This window comes from Ochlerotatus camptorhynchus, unplaced genomic scaffold (assembly GCF_037179485.1).
Source record: "Ochlerotatus camptorhynchus isolate MF236.1 unplaced genomic scaffold, CSIRO-AGI_Acam_v1.1 ptg000367l, whole genome shotgun sequence".
Lineage (NCBI taxonomy): Eukaryota > Metazoa > Arthropoda > Insecta > Diptera > Culicidae > Ochlerotatus > Ochlerotatus camptorhynchus.
Genome location: NW_027040855.1, coordinates 5,943,430 through 5,957,059, shown reverse-complemented (window position 1 = coordinate 5,957,059; position 13,630 = coordinate 5,943,430). Strand labels below are relative to the sequence as shown.

The 13,630-nt window shown below is 39.3% G+C and overlaps 2 protein-coding genes across 3 annotated transcripts in view; both read right to left on the bottom strand.

The window, feature by feature from the left end:
* The window catches only part of Mondo (mondo), a 226,825-nt gene extending 220,515 nt beyond the window's left edge, over positions 1–6,310 (bottom strand). For both annotated transcript variants that reach the window (XM_065232292.1, XM_065232291.1), the window contains exon 1: positions 5,020–6,310. The gene's annotated coding sequence lies outside the window, so the exon portion shown is untranslated. The remainder of the gene's footprint in view (positions 1–5,019) is intronic.
* Positions 6,311–9,313: 3,003 nt separating this feature from the next.
* Ripalpha (RPA-interacting protein alpha) lies at positions 9,314–10,212 on the bottom strand. Its single transcript, XM_065232387.1, has 2 exons — positions 9,957–10,212; positions 9,314–9,898 (listed from the first exon to the last, which is right to left on the bottom strand). Exons 1-2 carry the CDS (start codon positions 10,077–10,079, stop codon positions 9,395–9,397), a joined length of 627 nt encoding a protein of 208 aa, XP_065088459.1. The 5' UTR covers positions 10,080–10,212; the 3' UTR covers positions 9,314–9,394.
* Between the last annotated feature and the right edge of the window lie 3,418 nt (positions 10,213–13,630).

The following is a 13,630-nucleotide window of genomic DNA, read 5'->3' as shown; positions in this document are numbered from 1 at the left end:
AAGAGAGTTGCCGGTAGTTTCAAGCGAAACCCTAACCTCTCTCTCCGAGATGCCGCAAATAAGCTGGGTGTATCGTCTACAACCGTGCATCGAGCCAAAAAACGAGCCGGACTATCGACTTACAAGAAGGTAGTGACTCCAAATCACGATGATAAACAAAATACGACGGCCAAAGCGCGATCCCGGAGGCTGTACACGACGATGCTGACGAAGTTTGACTGCGTGGTAATGGACGACGAAACCTACGTCAAAGCCGACTACAAGCAGCTTCCGGGACAGGAGTTTTATACGGCAAAAGGAAGGGGAAAGGTAGCAGATGTTTTCAAGCACATGAAACTGTCAAAGTTCGCAAAGAAATATCTGGTTTGGCAAGCCATCTGTACCTGTGGCTTGAAAAGCAGCATTTTCATAGCTTCCGGGACTGTCAACCAAGAAATTTACGTGAAAGAGTGTTTGAATAAACGTCTGCTGCCTTTCCTGAAGAAACACGGTTGTTCCGTACTGTTTTGGCCGGATTTGGCATCTTGCCATTACGGTAAAAAGGCCATAGAGTGGTACGCCGCCAACAACGTGCAGGTGGTTCCCAAGGACAAGAACCCTCCCAACACGTCAGAGCTCCGCCCAATTGAGAAACACTGGGCTATTGTCAAGCGGAACCTAAAGAAGACCAAAAAAAACTGCTAAGGGCGAGCAGCAGTTCAAGGCAAACTGGCTTTCTGCGGCGAAGAAGGTGGACAAGGTGGCTGTACAAAATCTGATGGCAGGGGTCAAGCGTAAGGCCCGGCAATTCGGATTTGGAAAAGCGGAAGCCTAACTGAATATTTTTCCTGAATTTTATACTAATTGAACTTGAAAAAGAAATTTAATTTGATTTTTTAAATAAACGATTTCACCGATTTACACGCGTTTTCCCTTGACCAAATTTTGACCGTATCACCCTTTATGTAAGGACCTGGGACCGCGTTTTCCTGCTCAGTAAGCAGGCCACTGTAACCGACTATCTCTCAAATCCGAAAACTAAAAACTACGAAAAAGTACTTAGGCCTTCATTAAGTTCCATTTTCACGCGACGTTCAATGTTTCAATTTGCTCTTTACGTATTGTTCAGGCTATAAATAGGCCCTTTTCAAAAGTTACGGGAGAAATATGCACAATCGTCGCCTACCTCGCAAAACTGGTTCCAAACGACAACAAAGGCATAAGCAACGATGGATTGTTGAACTTTGCTGGCTGGTGTAGTGCACAGCAAAAAAAAAAATTTAACATCGATCAACGCAATTCAAGCTGATGTATGAAATAATGATGTAATTGTAATTTTGTAATTTATCAGCACACACCCTGGTCGACCACTGTAAACCAATCTGCCGTTAAGCTAGTGCGAGTACGAGTTAAGCGAGTTATAACGACCTTCTTCCACTAGCAGGTCTGTTTCTGTTTGCACAGACAGTCCCACTAGTTTCCGATACATTTATAGGGGATAGTAGGAGATTAAAAGAATGAAGAAGAGTTATAGAGGTTTTTTTGTAGTTGTTTTGCTGAAAAGAGAGAAACAGAACTAAACGAAATTACACCTGCTGAAAAAAGATAAGTCTATAATTTGGTTAGTGATCGTTTGGATTTGGGTCACCCCACGTTGTGTTTAGGTTAGTATAAATAAATAATACTATATAGTCATATAAATCACCACAGCTCATTATCTTCAGCGTTATCGGCGTTTCTGGATCTTTAGTTGCCTCTGTGATATACTTACTTGCGGCATACTATTTTGGGAGTGTATATGAGCGTGTACCATGTACGGTAGCTCATCTCTCATCGTGATGGTGGGACATAGTAGACAAATTAGAGAGAAAACAAGGAGGTATTAGTATTAGTTATATGTAAACAAACAAAACAAAAGAAGAGAAGAGGAAAGAAGAGCAGAAAAATAAAAAGGGGATAAAGAAAAGAAACGTAGGCAGATTATTCGAAAAGGCATTATCCGAGACTCAGCAATCAAATGTCACTCCCGCCGAGATCTCAGCGAAACCCCCTTCCCGCCGAGACCCACACAGCCGAGCTCGGTAGAAAAAACTAAGTGTGTAGATAGGTTAGTAGGAAAATAAATAAAACTACTTTATGACTCAAAGTGCAATGAATGAGCGTTAGTTTCAGGATCATTTCAGTGTTAGAGTTATGTTGGTTTTGATCCGTAATCAGCCCTGCCGGCCCCTCCAACATTAGTTGCAGGCAGTGGTTGTTAGATAATGCGGCACTGTAACTACTACTATTTTAGAGGTATGATTCGTCAAGTTTATACAACTCAATGTTTCAATTGAGCCAAACTATCTATCTTACAATTACAAAAGCAAACCTAAACTTACAATTATATGCAAATGCAAAATGAAACTTGACAAATCATCGTCAATCCCCTTATTCCAGGGCAGGGCCTGACGATTTGAATCTAATTTTGATCAGTGAACGGGCACCATATGGTACATTTTCTCACCATGAACCTATCATTTCCAGCCTATCTGAACTATTTAATAAATGGAAGCCATAACATGGGTTACGCTCCCCCTAAGCAGGCCCTCCGCATCCTGTCTCTGTCTTATCTCAAATACAAAATGCCAATGGTATGAATGTATCTATATATAACTTGGAAATGACGTACAATCAAATAAACCCGTAGCCCACTCACTTGGTCAGGCTTCAGAATCGTCCAGTGGGCAGTGCGCTCTACACGCCAAGTTACCTTTTTTTTCAAATTTACCGCAAATTTGATATTTTACCCATTGAGTGTTGATTAGTCACAATGAAACATTGTGAGAGAAGTTGAGGTTACTAGTGTATTAAATAATCTAGGTCCTATTTAAAATTATATCTGAAAAATCCAAATCTGGCCAACGCCCACCCTAATCCTAAACCTGTTCTAATCCACCTGAAATGACTAACGAATGGAAGACTTTGACTACCCAGCCATGCAATAGTCTCATTCCGTGCCTTATGGCAACTTGATGATTCTATTGCGCTCATCTTCTGGCACCACCCAGGGGAGACTTGGTCCTGTACCCAATGCTTAACTTATCTCCATTCCACTCAGCTACTCGCAATTTCTTGTGATATAGTGGGCGGAATATTATTATATGAGACAATTCAATGCAGACGTCTTTCCAAATTTGGCAGATCGACAGGTAATCGGTGAGTTACCACGATAGTTGCTATTCAACAACTCGACAACGTTCCATCGTCAACGCATGCTATGAGAATTTCCCATTGCAGACGCCAACGAAATGACGTCATCGAGCTATCGATCAACTACCCTGGTTATCGCCTGGTACCTTATAGCACGATGCTAGGAGGCGAACCGGAAAAATCGATGAGCTACCTCCCCCCAAAAAAAAAAGTAGATTTTAATTCTAGTAATAAACTGTATTTGTTTTTGCGTTGTAAAAATGAAGTGAGAAATGCTCGCTGCACATCTTGGACTTTAAGTGTAAAAATTCATTGGTATTGATTCAAATGTTAAGATTTACCTACTCTTTGCATATCTTTAGTAAACTATGATCCTAATCTATCAATTACTTTAAAGAAAAACAAATTGCAACAACTGAGTGAATAGTTATTATCAAATGAGCAGTTGGTGTGTACAACTGTGCATGTCAAGCATGGTTATAAATAAAAAGCGTTAAATCTTCTAAATTTACAATAAGAGTGAAAATTGTGATAGTGATGTATAAGGCTAGCATGTTACAAAAAGGTTAGTCCATTAAATTCATGCAATTATCAGGTTTTTTGATGACCCCCGCAGTGTAGATTTCCGTTAGTGCAATAATACGGCAAGATCATGGCGCCAAAAGAGCAATAAATGTTCAAAAATTTTCCCAAAACTAGGCAATTCATTTACGGATAACAATTTCAAAGCAGATGTGGTAATAGTTTTTCACTATTAGCTAGTATTATTGCTGAATGGATGAGTTATTTGCTTGATAGGCCGAAGTGAGGGGCTAGGCTGACATTACATCCCATAACCCTACTTCTACAGTTCGACAATCGAAACGTTGTATAAAACCAAATATGTCATATTAACAATATAATTCATTCATGCCTTTTCTATACATTGCAATGGCACACGAAAAATATTGCGTCACGCACCATGTAGCGTTGAAAAAGGCTAAGAACAATCATACAATTACAATCGAGGGGCGCGAGTGTAGCACTTAATACAACAATAAAAGTCAGATAATTTACATTAATTACATTTTGTATATTACATGAAAATTTATCTGACGTGTGTCTGTTTTCATAATATAAAATAATATGCTGAAATACAAACATTTAAATTTTATACAAATTTTTATTTGGATTACCCCTCGTAAAGATTAACAAATACTTTGGTAGCCTTTTTGGTCACAGAGACGCTTTCATCGCTGGAAAATCGGTTAGCCAGCAAAGCGAAAGAGTGGATCATATTGTTAATGTAATATATTTGATAAAAACCAAATGCTTTTAATACATAAAGGTTACTGAATCTTCTCAAAAAAAGGTATTAAGGTTGTTCTAGCAAGTTTCACTTAAAGGTTATCGAAAAAGTTTCACTTAAAGCTTATCGAACTTGAACTTTTGAAATGTTCATCTAGAACGGTACCTAATTTAATTCGGTAGTCAATGATATATCGTGCTGAACTTTTTTTTTTACTTTATTAAAGTGATTTGGGCGATGGGCTGGTTAATCATTATTGTTACGAATTGAGATACATACCAACAAAAAATTACTACAATCCCGGTCAGATTTGCGATTAGGAGGCAATTGCTTTTGTAAACAATGACTTCATTCGCCGATTTCTCGCGAATAAAAGCTGACTCTAAAAATCCTGCTTTATCAACTCAGGCGTAATATTTGAAAACGACACAAAAGCTTTTGTAGACAAAAATTGTAAGGCCTTTTGCACGCAAACCAACAACATCATCGATAGTGCCGTTTTCAAATGTTACGCCTGATATCATAGTTTGTTTTGCATACTATATTCTATAACCATTTACCTTTCATCCAAAGAGTCTGAGCTTTGCTTCCCTTTATGGTTCTTTCCGGAATTTCTTCAACTCGGAGACGCACACTTGCAGCCGCTCGTCCCGCGAGTTTGCTCTATCGGGTTTTGTACTGATAGGCACTAACTAGGAATGAACGATTAATTAACCTGCTACCTTTCCTTCCACCGAACAACACCCGGAACACTGGGCTACCCAAAGAGGGCACAAACACGCCAAAAGTTTAACGACTGCACATGCAGGTCAAAATAAAGGTGATGTATCCGAACGAGGACCTGTTGGCCATAGTTACCACCACTAGCCGACTCCACCACGTTAATCCGCGTTTCTTCCAGAACACTCACAAACGGTAGGCCAACACTTGCACACGCAAACACAGCTGATCTCGCACTGATCGCAAATTAATAATAAAAAAAAAATCTCTTTCTCCTCTCCTTGTTCGCTGTTCTGCGTTTTGCTCCGCATAGAAATCAGCGATTTTTGCTTCACTCTTACCGATCGGTAATTTTTCACTGCTCAAATGGACACACTTGTTTGTCGCTATTTTTAGTGCATTCCTGTGTCCAGTTTGGATTATCGTACTTGGTGTAACCTTGAAACCCTGTGTATTTATCCAATCGTGGACGTTGGACAAAAACAAACACGGTAACTGTGAGCTACTTAGCCGCAAGAAAATGGGCTCGATTTTGCCCGTCAACGTTCCGATCCGATCCGATGATGACGTTATATCACTCTGTAACTACTCCCCCACTCCTACTTCTTCTAGATAACGATCGTTCTTCTGAGCACGGCGATCGAATATTTTCGGAATTAGCACACTTACACAGCGGACACTACCTACTGATTCGACCGACAACATACAACACGGAAGAGATTACTGTCTTCGTTCTTAGTCCAGGCACTACTGATGAGGCCATGAGGGACAGCGCAGCCGGAAGGAGAAAGATCCTTTTGCTCGTTCGTTCGTCGGACGATGATAACAGGTTACGGATGGTACACGCTGCTGACAAATACAACGTACCAACACTCTGGACCTCGGAGAGAACGTTCTCCGCATTAATCACTACAGCAACTGATAACGGCTACAAACCAATACACATGGTGCTGCCACTGCTTGTGCTGATAAAGATCGGAAAGGCTGCTTCCAGCAGCTTCCACACACAAGAATATTATTAAATTCACTCAACCCTTGACGGTCGAAAGGGTCGAAAGTTCGATCACAACTTCTTTTCGGAATCGCGGAGAAAAGATTATGCACTTTACGTACACAATCACGCGAGTCGCGACAAAACAAATGCAACGTCGTGTCCAATCTGTCAAAAATCTGCAATGCACGCTGTTTCTAAACGCCCCAAATATGAGTAAGAGCTACTCATATGCGTTAAATGAAGGGCTATCCAAAACTGAGTACACAAAGTTTGAACTGACAGGATGACAAATGAACAACAACGTTCGGATTCAGGACGATGTTGTCTCCCGCATAAGCACGAACCATAAATTGACCTTACCTAAAATGGTTAAAATTGTTAATAATCCCTGCTAAACTTCAACTGAAATGGTTATGGAACTTTACATGAACGTTTAATGATAAAGTTTTAACCTTAAGTATTATAGTTTTTTGGAAGTGGATCTTACAAATAATGGGTTGTTAAGAACCATTACCATTCAAAATTCTTGTTTTCTCCATACATTTTCGGAAAGAAAACTATACTAAAACCTTTTAACTTATGGTTTGAGAACATTAATGGTAATGGTTATGGTAACCAGTAAGGTCCATGAATGGTTTTGTAACATCGATCAACTTTATGTGGAATATATCGCGAATTGGTTGCCTGTAAATTTCTGATTACCAATTCACGATATATTTCACGTAAAGTTGAGCGATAATACAAAACTGACTACCATAACCATAACCATTAATGTTCTCAAACCATAAGTAAAAACGTTCTAATATAGTTCTCTTTCCGAAAATGTATGGAGAAAACAAGAATTTGGAATGGTAATGGTTCTTAACAACCCATTATTTGTAAGGTCCGCTTCCAAAAAACCATAATACATAAGGTTAAAATTTTATCACACAAACGTTCATGTAAAGTTCCATAACCATTTCAGTTGAAGTTTAGCAGGGATTATAAACAATTTATAACCATTATCGGTAAGGTCATGTGATGGTTCGCGTTTATGCGGGCTATTTGTCATCTTGTCAGTTTCAAATTTGTTTACTCAATTTTCGGTAGCTCTTCTTTTGACAGTATGAGTATATTCTTCTCAAATTTGGGTTGCTTAGAAATATCGTGAAGCGGAATGACACAAAAGTGCATCGCATCAGCTTGGTGAGGGGGATAGGAATGGCAGCTAACGGGGTCCATTCAAATATACCGGAACGCACTAAAGCAAGGTGACTACATATAGGTGTTCTAATGTGTCATATTCATGATTCAGCCATGTTGGATTTTTGTATGGGACAGCGACCGAGTTTGTTTACAATTTGCTCTAAAACCGCACTTCCCCCCCCCCCCGCGACCTCCTCGCCTATATAGTGACAAAGCTGTATCACTATTTATATACCCACCATGAGTAAAAGTATGGACGACTGTCACCACAAAACTGAAAAAAGGTGTTCCAATCGAGCAAAGCGGCGCATTTTGACGGTTCGATTGGAACAACTTTTGACAGACGGGCTGAGTGTACACGCTTTTTCAAAACTACCTACCCATTACTGCCCATAATCCCATATCAGTCCCATATGGAAAAAGTAGGCATTTAGAAAATGGCAGTCGAAGTTACAAAGTGTGATTCCCATGTAAATATTTGAAAAATCATAGTAAATTAAATCTTTTAAATTTGTCGAACCTCTTACCGGAATCCCTTTATGAAGAGCTTTGAGTGTGTTGGTTTATTTCCTTTAAATACCATTATAATTGCTTATCTTTTGTCAGATACGCGTATTTCGTCAACTACTTGCAGACGTCATAAGTGCCAAGTACTTGGTGTTGCGTACTTGGCACTGATGAAGTCTGCAAGTAGCAGACGAATTACGCGTATCTGTCAAAAGATAAGCAATTATAACGGAATTTAAAGGAAATAAACCAACACACTTAAATGTACGAATATGTACTAGTCTACGTTGGTTGACGAAATAAATAAATAAATAAAAAGTTCTTCATAGTAAATTTATTAATATTTTTTTCAAGTTAAAATCAGTTGCATAGAAGCTTGCATGTTATGTTATATCAGCGAAAAATATGGCCACTCGAAGAGCAGAACTGTAACTTTACCTCTGGATGATTTAAAATTTAAGGATTATGCGATTATTTTGCTTAATACGACAAACTGACTTGATGTTGTTTTCACATTTTTCATTATAAAAGTCCGTAGTTTTATCACATAATATGACAGTAGATGCCAATTGACAGTGGATAGCGTTGTTATCTCAATATTGACGAAAATCCATATGGGACTGATATGCGATTATAGGCAGTATACACACAGACAAACAGACATAACACATTGAATATTTCTCACTGTAAAACATCGTCGCTAAAACATTACCGCCATCTGTTGAGTACACTGTGGTGGGTAGTACGCTGAACAGATGGCGGTAATGTTTTAGCGACGATGTTTTACAGTGAGAAATATTCAATGTGTTATGTCTGTTTGTCTGTGATAATAACTTCACTATTTGCTACTAATAGTACGTTCAGACTACAGAGTTACAACATGTTATAGCGCTATATTGATGGTGGTTTCTGTGTTGCAATGATTTGACAACCGTTATAACATGTTATAACTCTCCAATCTGGAAAACCCAATTTGACCCAAGGGCACATCTACAGGCTCCTAAATATTTGCTTCAATTGGGTTGTTTAACTTCGAAAAATATACCGATTTTTATACATCATCTGATAGAGTTTCGTTTTCTGAGCACGATATTTTTATCGATCCCGTAAACATTCATCTCGATTTTTTTTTTGATCGTTGACACTAAATCTATTCTTTGACAGCTCGCTTCCATACAAAGTCCCACCAAGGGGCGCTAAGATGGTGATTTTTGGTAATGTAATCGTACTTATTTAAAATAGTTCCAGTGTACCAAAATTGATGAAATTTTGGATTTCGGTTCCATTGTTAATGCAGATACCGAATATGTATTAACCTTAATAACCCCACCACACAATTTTTGAATATTTAAACATGATTTGAAAGATCAGAAACATCTATAATAATAGTCATCAGGATTATATTTTAGAACAAGCATGTTCTTAAAGCAAGGCACAAAAATGATTTACTGAAAAATAAAATGATAAATCAGTCTTACAAACTACATAATATCGAAAAAGTATACTAACAAAGAAAAATCAATAACACCTTACATAGTCAAGTTCCTACAAAAGTCACAGTTCGGGCAAAACACATTCAACCATCCGAAGCTGCAATCCGATGCGTCCGGCTCGAGAAAAAACTGTACCTCATCGTTGCACCTTATACCGTGCTCTTCAAGCGCCCTCCGAATAATCCTCCCAATCTGATCGATTCCACCGGAATGCTTCAACTTGATCCCACACGAGCACTGTACAAAATCTCCCTCCTTCGCTTTAGCGAGCTTGTCCCTCTGACAAACGGGACAAAACACGACCTCTTCCCCGTACTCGTCGATCATGTAACATCCGGATCGTTCATATTCTTCGAACAACCATTCGTCCGTTTCCGCTATCAACTCCTGGAAGATCAGCTCCTGCAGTTGGATGTCCTGCTCTAGCTCGGATAGCTCTTGGCGAACAATCGACTCGAGGAGAGCCTTTTCCTCTTGCACAATGTTTCGCTTCCGAAGCAACTGGTCACCGCGAGCTTCCTTGATGCGAAGGCGGCATTTCTGAAAGTACCGGAATCAACATGTAATAGTATCAATTATAAGCTTATCGAAGATTTACCTCTCGCATCATGTCCACCAGCTTCGGAGAACCGTACTTAAATCGATGATGGGCAGCATTTTTCGAACGGGTTTTTTGGGCGATGCTGGTGTGGTAAGTTGGTGGAGAATTGACTAGTTCCATTTTAGCTCAACGAAGACGGGAAACACTGGATGTTTGAAATTCGAATCGAAAATAAATTTATGAATTATCCTTAACACAAAAACTGAACTTAATTGTAAAAGGAAACAGTGATTTTGGCGCCGATTTAAATACAGTCTCTGTTGTGTTGTTGTGTATATTTTTTTTATTTTGGATGGCCGCCATCAGCTAACTTTGACATTAATGTCAAAACATTGATGTAAAAGGGCTATCCTCCATGGAGCTAACTTTGGAATGAACTTCGAGGGTTAAGCTCGCGCACACAATCAAATGACGATGAAAACAACTCAATATTGAGTTGAATTCAACTTAATTTTGGGAAAACTGGATTAAATCCACAAAGTGAGTAACATTTTCCGAACTTTTCCACACTGATAAATTAAACATTCTCATTTTGCTTGAAATTTAATCAATTTGACATTAAACTTAGCTTAATCGTATCGAATGATTAGAAATTAATTATCTCTTGCTAATAAATAATCATCTGATATTAAACCCAGTTATGGATAGTATGTATAGGATGGATATAAATGGATAGGATTACGTCTATCGGCAACATATAATTGTTCTTCAGTACACAACGAAAGGCTGCCCATAAGCAGTGAGCTGTAGCCCACGTGAGCGTCCATTCACTGAAGAAGGAGCAAGAAGCCACACCGCTACTGATTGGATTCAGCACCTCTTCGCGAGTCGCTGTGACCCATCTATTCCTCTCGTTCCAAACAACATACAATGTTGAACACCTAATAGCTCAGCATTACTCAACCCTCACGACATAACGGTCCTTTGCAGGACCACCATAAATTTGTCAAAGAGTATTTTCTGAACATTTGACAAGGTCATCAATCAGATGTTAGTTTCCATAAGTCTAACATACCATGTATTTTTAAGCTAGGTCTGGCAAAGACGTAATGATTTTTGAACCAATTTGAACTGTCAAAATCCAGCCAGTTTTACTGAGTGAAAAGTCAACCGTTATTTTATCGTCATGATTATGGGACAAACCAAGCTGAACCTTGCATTAGGTTCTAAGTAACATTGACATATTCTCTTCGTAAACTTTCTCTTTGTATCCCCACCGCCATGTAAAAACATTCCTAGGAATTTTCAGCACACAATTCCAGAAGCTTTTATCTAGCATCTTATACGACAAACACAACAAAAAACGGTTATGTGACGAAAGAGAAATCGACGAACAGAATCGATCAATGCTACTCAGGACCTAATGCAATGTTCTGATTGAAATACGTATTTTCTGGGATAATTAAATTATTTAGTTAAAGTTAGATAGAATTCTCATCAATTATCTATTCAAATGGAACAAAATTATCAACTATTCTTTATGTTCAACTTCTGTATGTTTTTCAAACGATATAAATGAATTAATTTATCATCATACATATCCTGAACATTAACTTTTTCAACATTCACTAGTTTATTTGTTTATTTGTTTATTTGTTATGTTTGCATCAACAGACTAGAAATAGTCCCAATGATGTGTTGTAAAAAAAGTACAGGTTATACAGACTACATATACTACAGTTACTACAGTTACAAACGAAAATAACTACACAGTTCGAAAAAGTAGTGTAAATTTATGTTCAGTATGATGCACATAAATGGAGCGTCACATATCACATAAGTTTACATTACATATCATGTAAAATTCTGACACATTTCATGTTTACAAGTTGCTCGCTTGTGTGAAATGAAATACAAGTTTACGTGAATGAATTTTACATCACTCTTAAAATTCAGGATTTCAGGTCTTAAATTTTACACTTAGCTGTTGGGCATCAAGCGCCTTCTGTCAGCAAAAAGGCAGAGAATCTTCGGCGAAGCATATTCCGTGTCAAGTGGAAATCAAACATCGACGCTACTGGGTTGAACACTCGCTGCAAGCCGTAAATAGCGCTCCCTAAGCTATAATTAGTTCGAAGAAGTGGAAGTCTCAGCATAAGACTGTTGCGTAGTGATCGAGGTTGAACATTAATGTTCACTTGTTGTAGAATTGCTTCGCAGTCGATTCTTCCTTGCAGAGTATCCGCGACGGTTAAGGCTCTGAAAACATCTCTTCGGATACGTAAGGGCTCGACATTGATCAATTGGCAGCGATTCTCGTAGCTTGGAAGACGAAGTGGGTATCTCCAAGGCAGCTTACGGAGCGCGAAGCGAAGAAAACGTCGTTGAACAGATTCAATTCACTCGACCCCATTATCGTAGTTCGGGCTCCAGACTGCAGAGCAGTATTCCAACGTAGATCGTACGAGAGAGCAATAGAGCGATTTCAAGCAGTAAATGTCTGTGAAGTTCTTAGTAATCTTGAAGACAAAGCCAAGCGTTCTGGACGCTTTGTCGACGACATACGATGTATGATCTGAGTATTTCAGCTTTGAGTCTAGAAAAACGCCTAAGTCTTTCACGCAATGCACTGGTTTGTAGTTGAAAATAGTCGGTTGTTTCTTGCGTGAGAAAGTAATAACTGTACACTTAGCTGGGTTGATCACCAGTCGGTTTAGACTACACCAGTCAGCAAAGATGTCAATCTGATTTTGGAGAGAACGGCAGTCGGCGAGTGAGCGGATGCGCAGAAAAACTTTCAGATCGTCTGCAAACGATAATCGTGGTTCTGTGATAACATGGTGAACGTCGTCGAAGTAAAGGAGAAATACCAATGGTCCCAGATGGCTACGCTGAGGTATACCGGACTTTGCGCAGAAGCTTGCTGAGCGACAAGTACCCAAAGTTACTGTCAATTGGCGCTCCGTGTGGTATGAACGAAACCATATCAAAAGATTTCCACCGATCCCTAGCCTATCAAGCTTAGCGATCGCAATTTCGTGGTTCAGCTAATCGAAGGCTGCCGTAAGATCTGTGTAGATAACGTCCGTTTGGGTCCGAGCAATCAAACTGTCTGTGATGTAAGACGTTAGGCACGGCAGGTTCGTAGTTGTGGAGCGCCCAGTTATGAATCCGTGTTGATCTGTACTTAGATATTGCTTGCAATGCGCATTTAGGGTCTCTATGACAACCAATTCAAAAAGTTTTGATGCAGCACTCAGCGACGTGATTCCCCGGTAGTTGTTAACGTCGCGTTTGCTTGCCTTTTTATGAACAGGAAACATATCCGCAGTCTTCCAGCAAGACGGAAAGATGCCGCTGGAAAGAGAGAGCTGGAATATGCGGCGCAGTGGATCCAAAAGACAAGTGATGTTCTTATTAATAATAATCGACGGAACACCATCGGGTCCAGCCTTAGTTGAAGTCTTAAGTTTAGATGCTGCTCTAGAAATCGTATCTGTAGTGGCTTCAACCATGCTGAGCGTTTGCTTGATCAAAAGAACATTACTGGCCGCGGAAGTAATGATATTAGCGGAGAGTTGCTCGTCTTCAAACACACTAGCAAATTTGGCTGAGAACAGGTTGCAAATGTCTTGTTGATTGCCAGCAGTTTCACCATTAAAAATCATGGAAGAGGGTAAGCCGACTTCCCTGCGTTGCTCATTTACGAAGTTCCAGAAGGATTTCGGGTG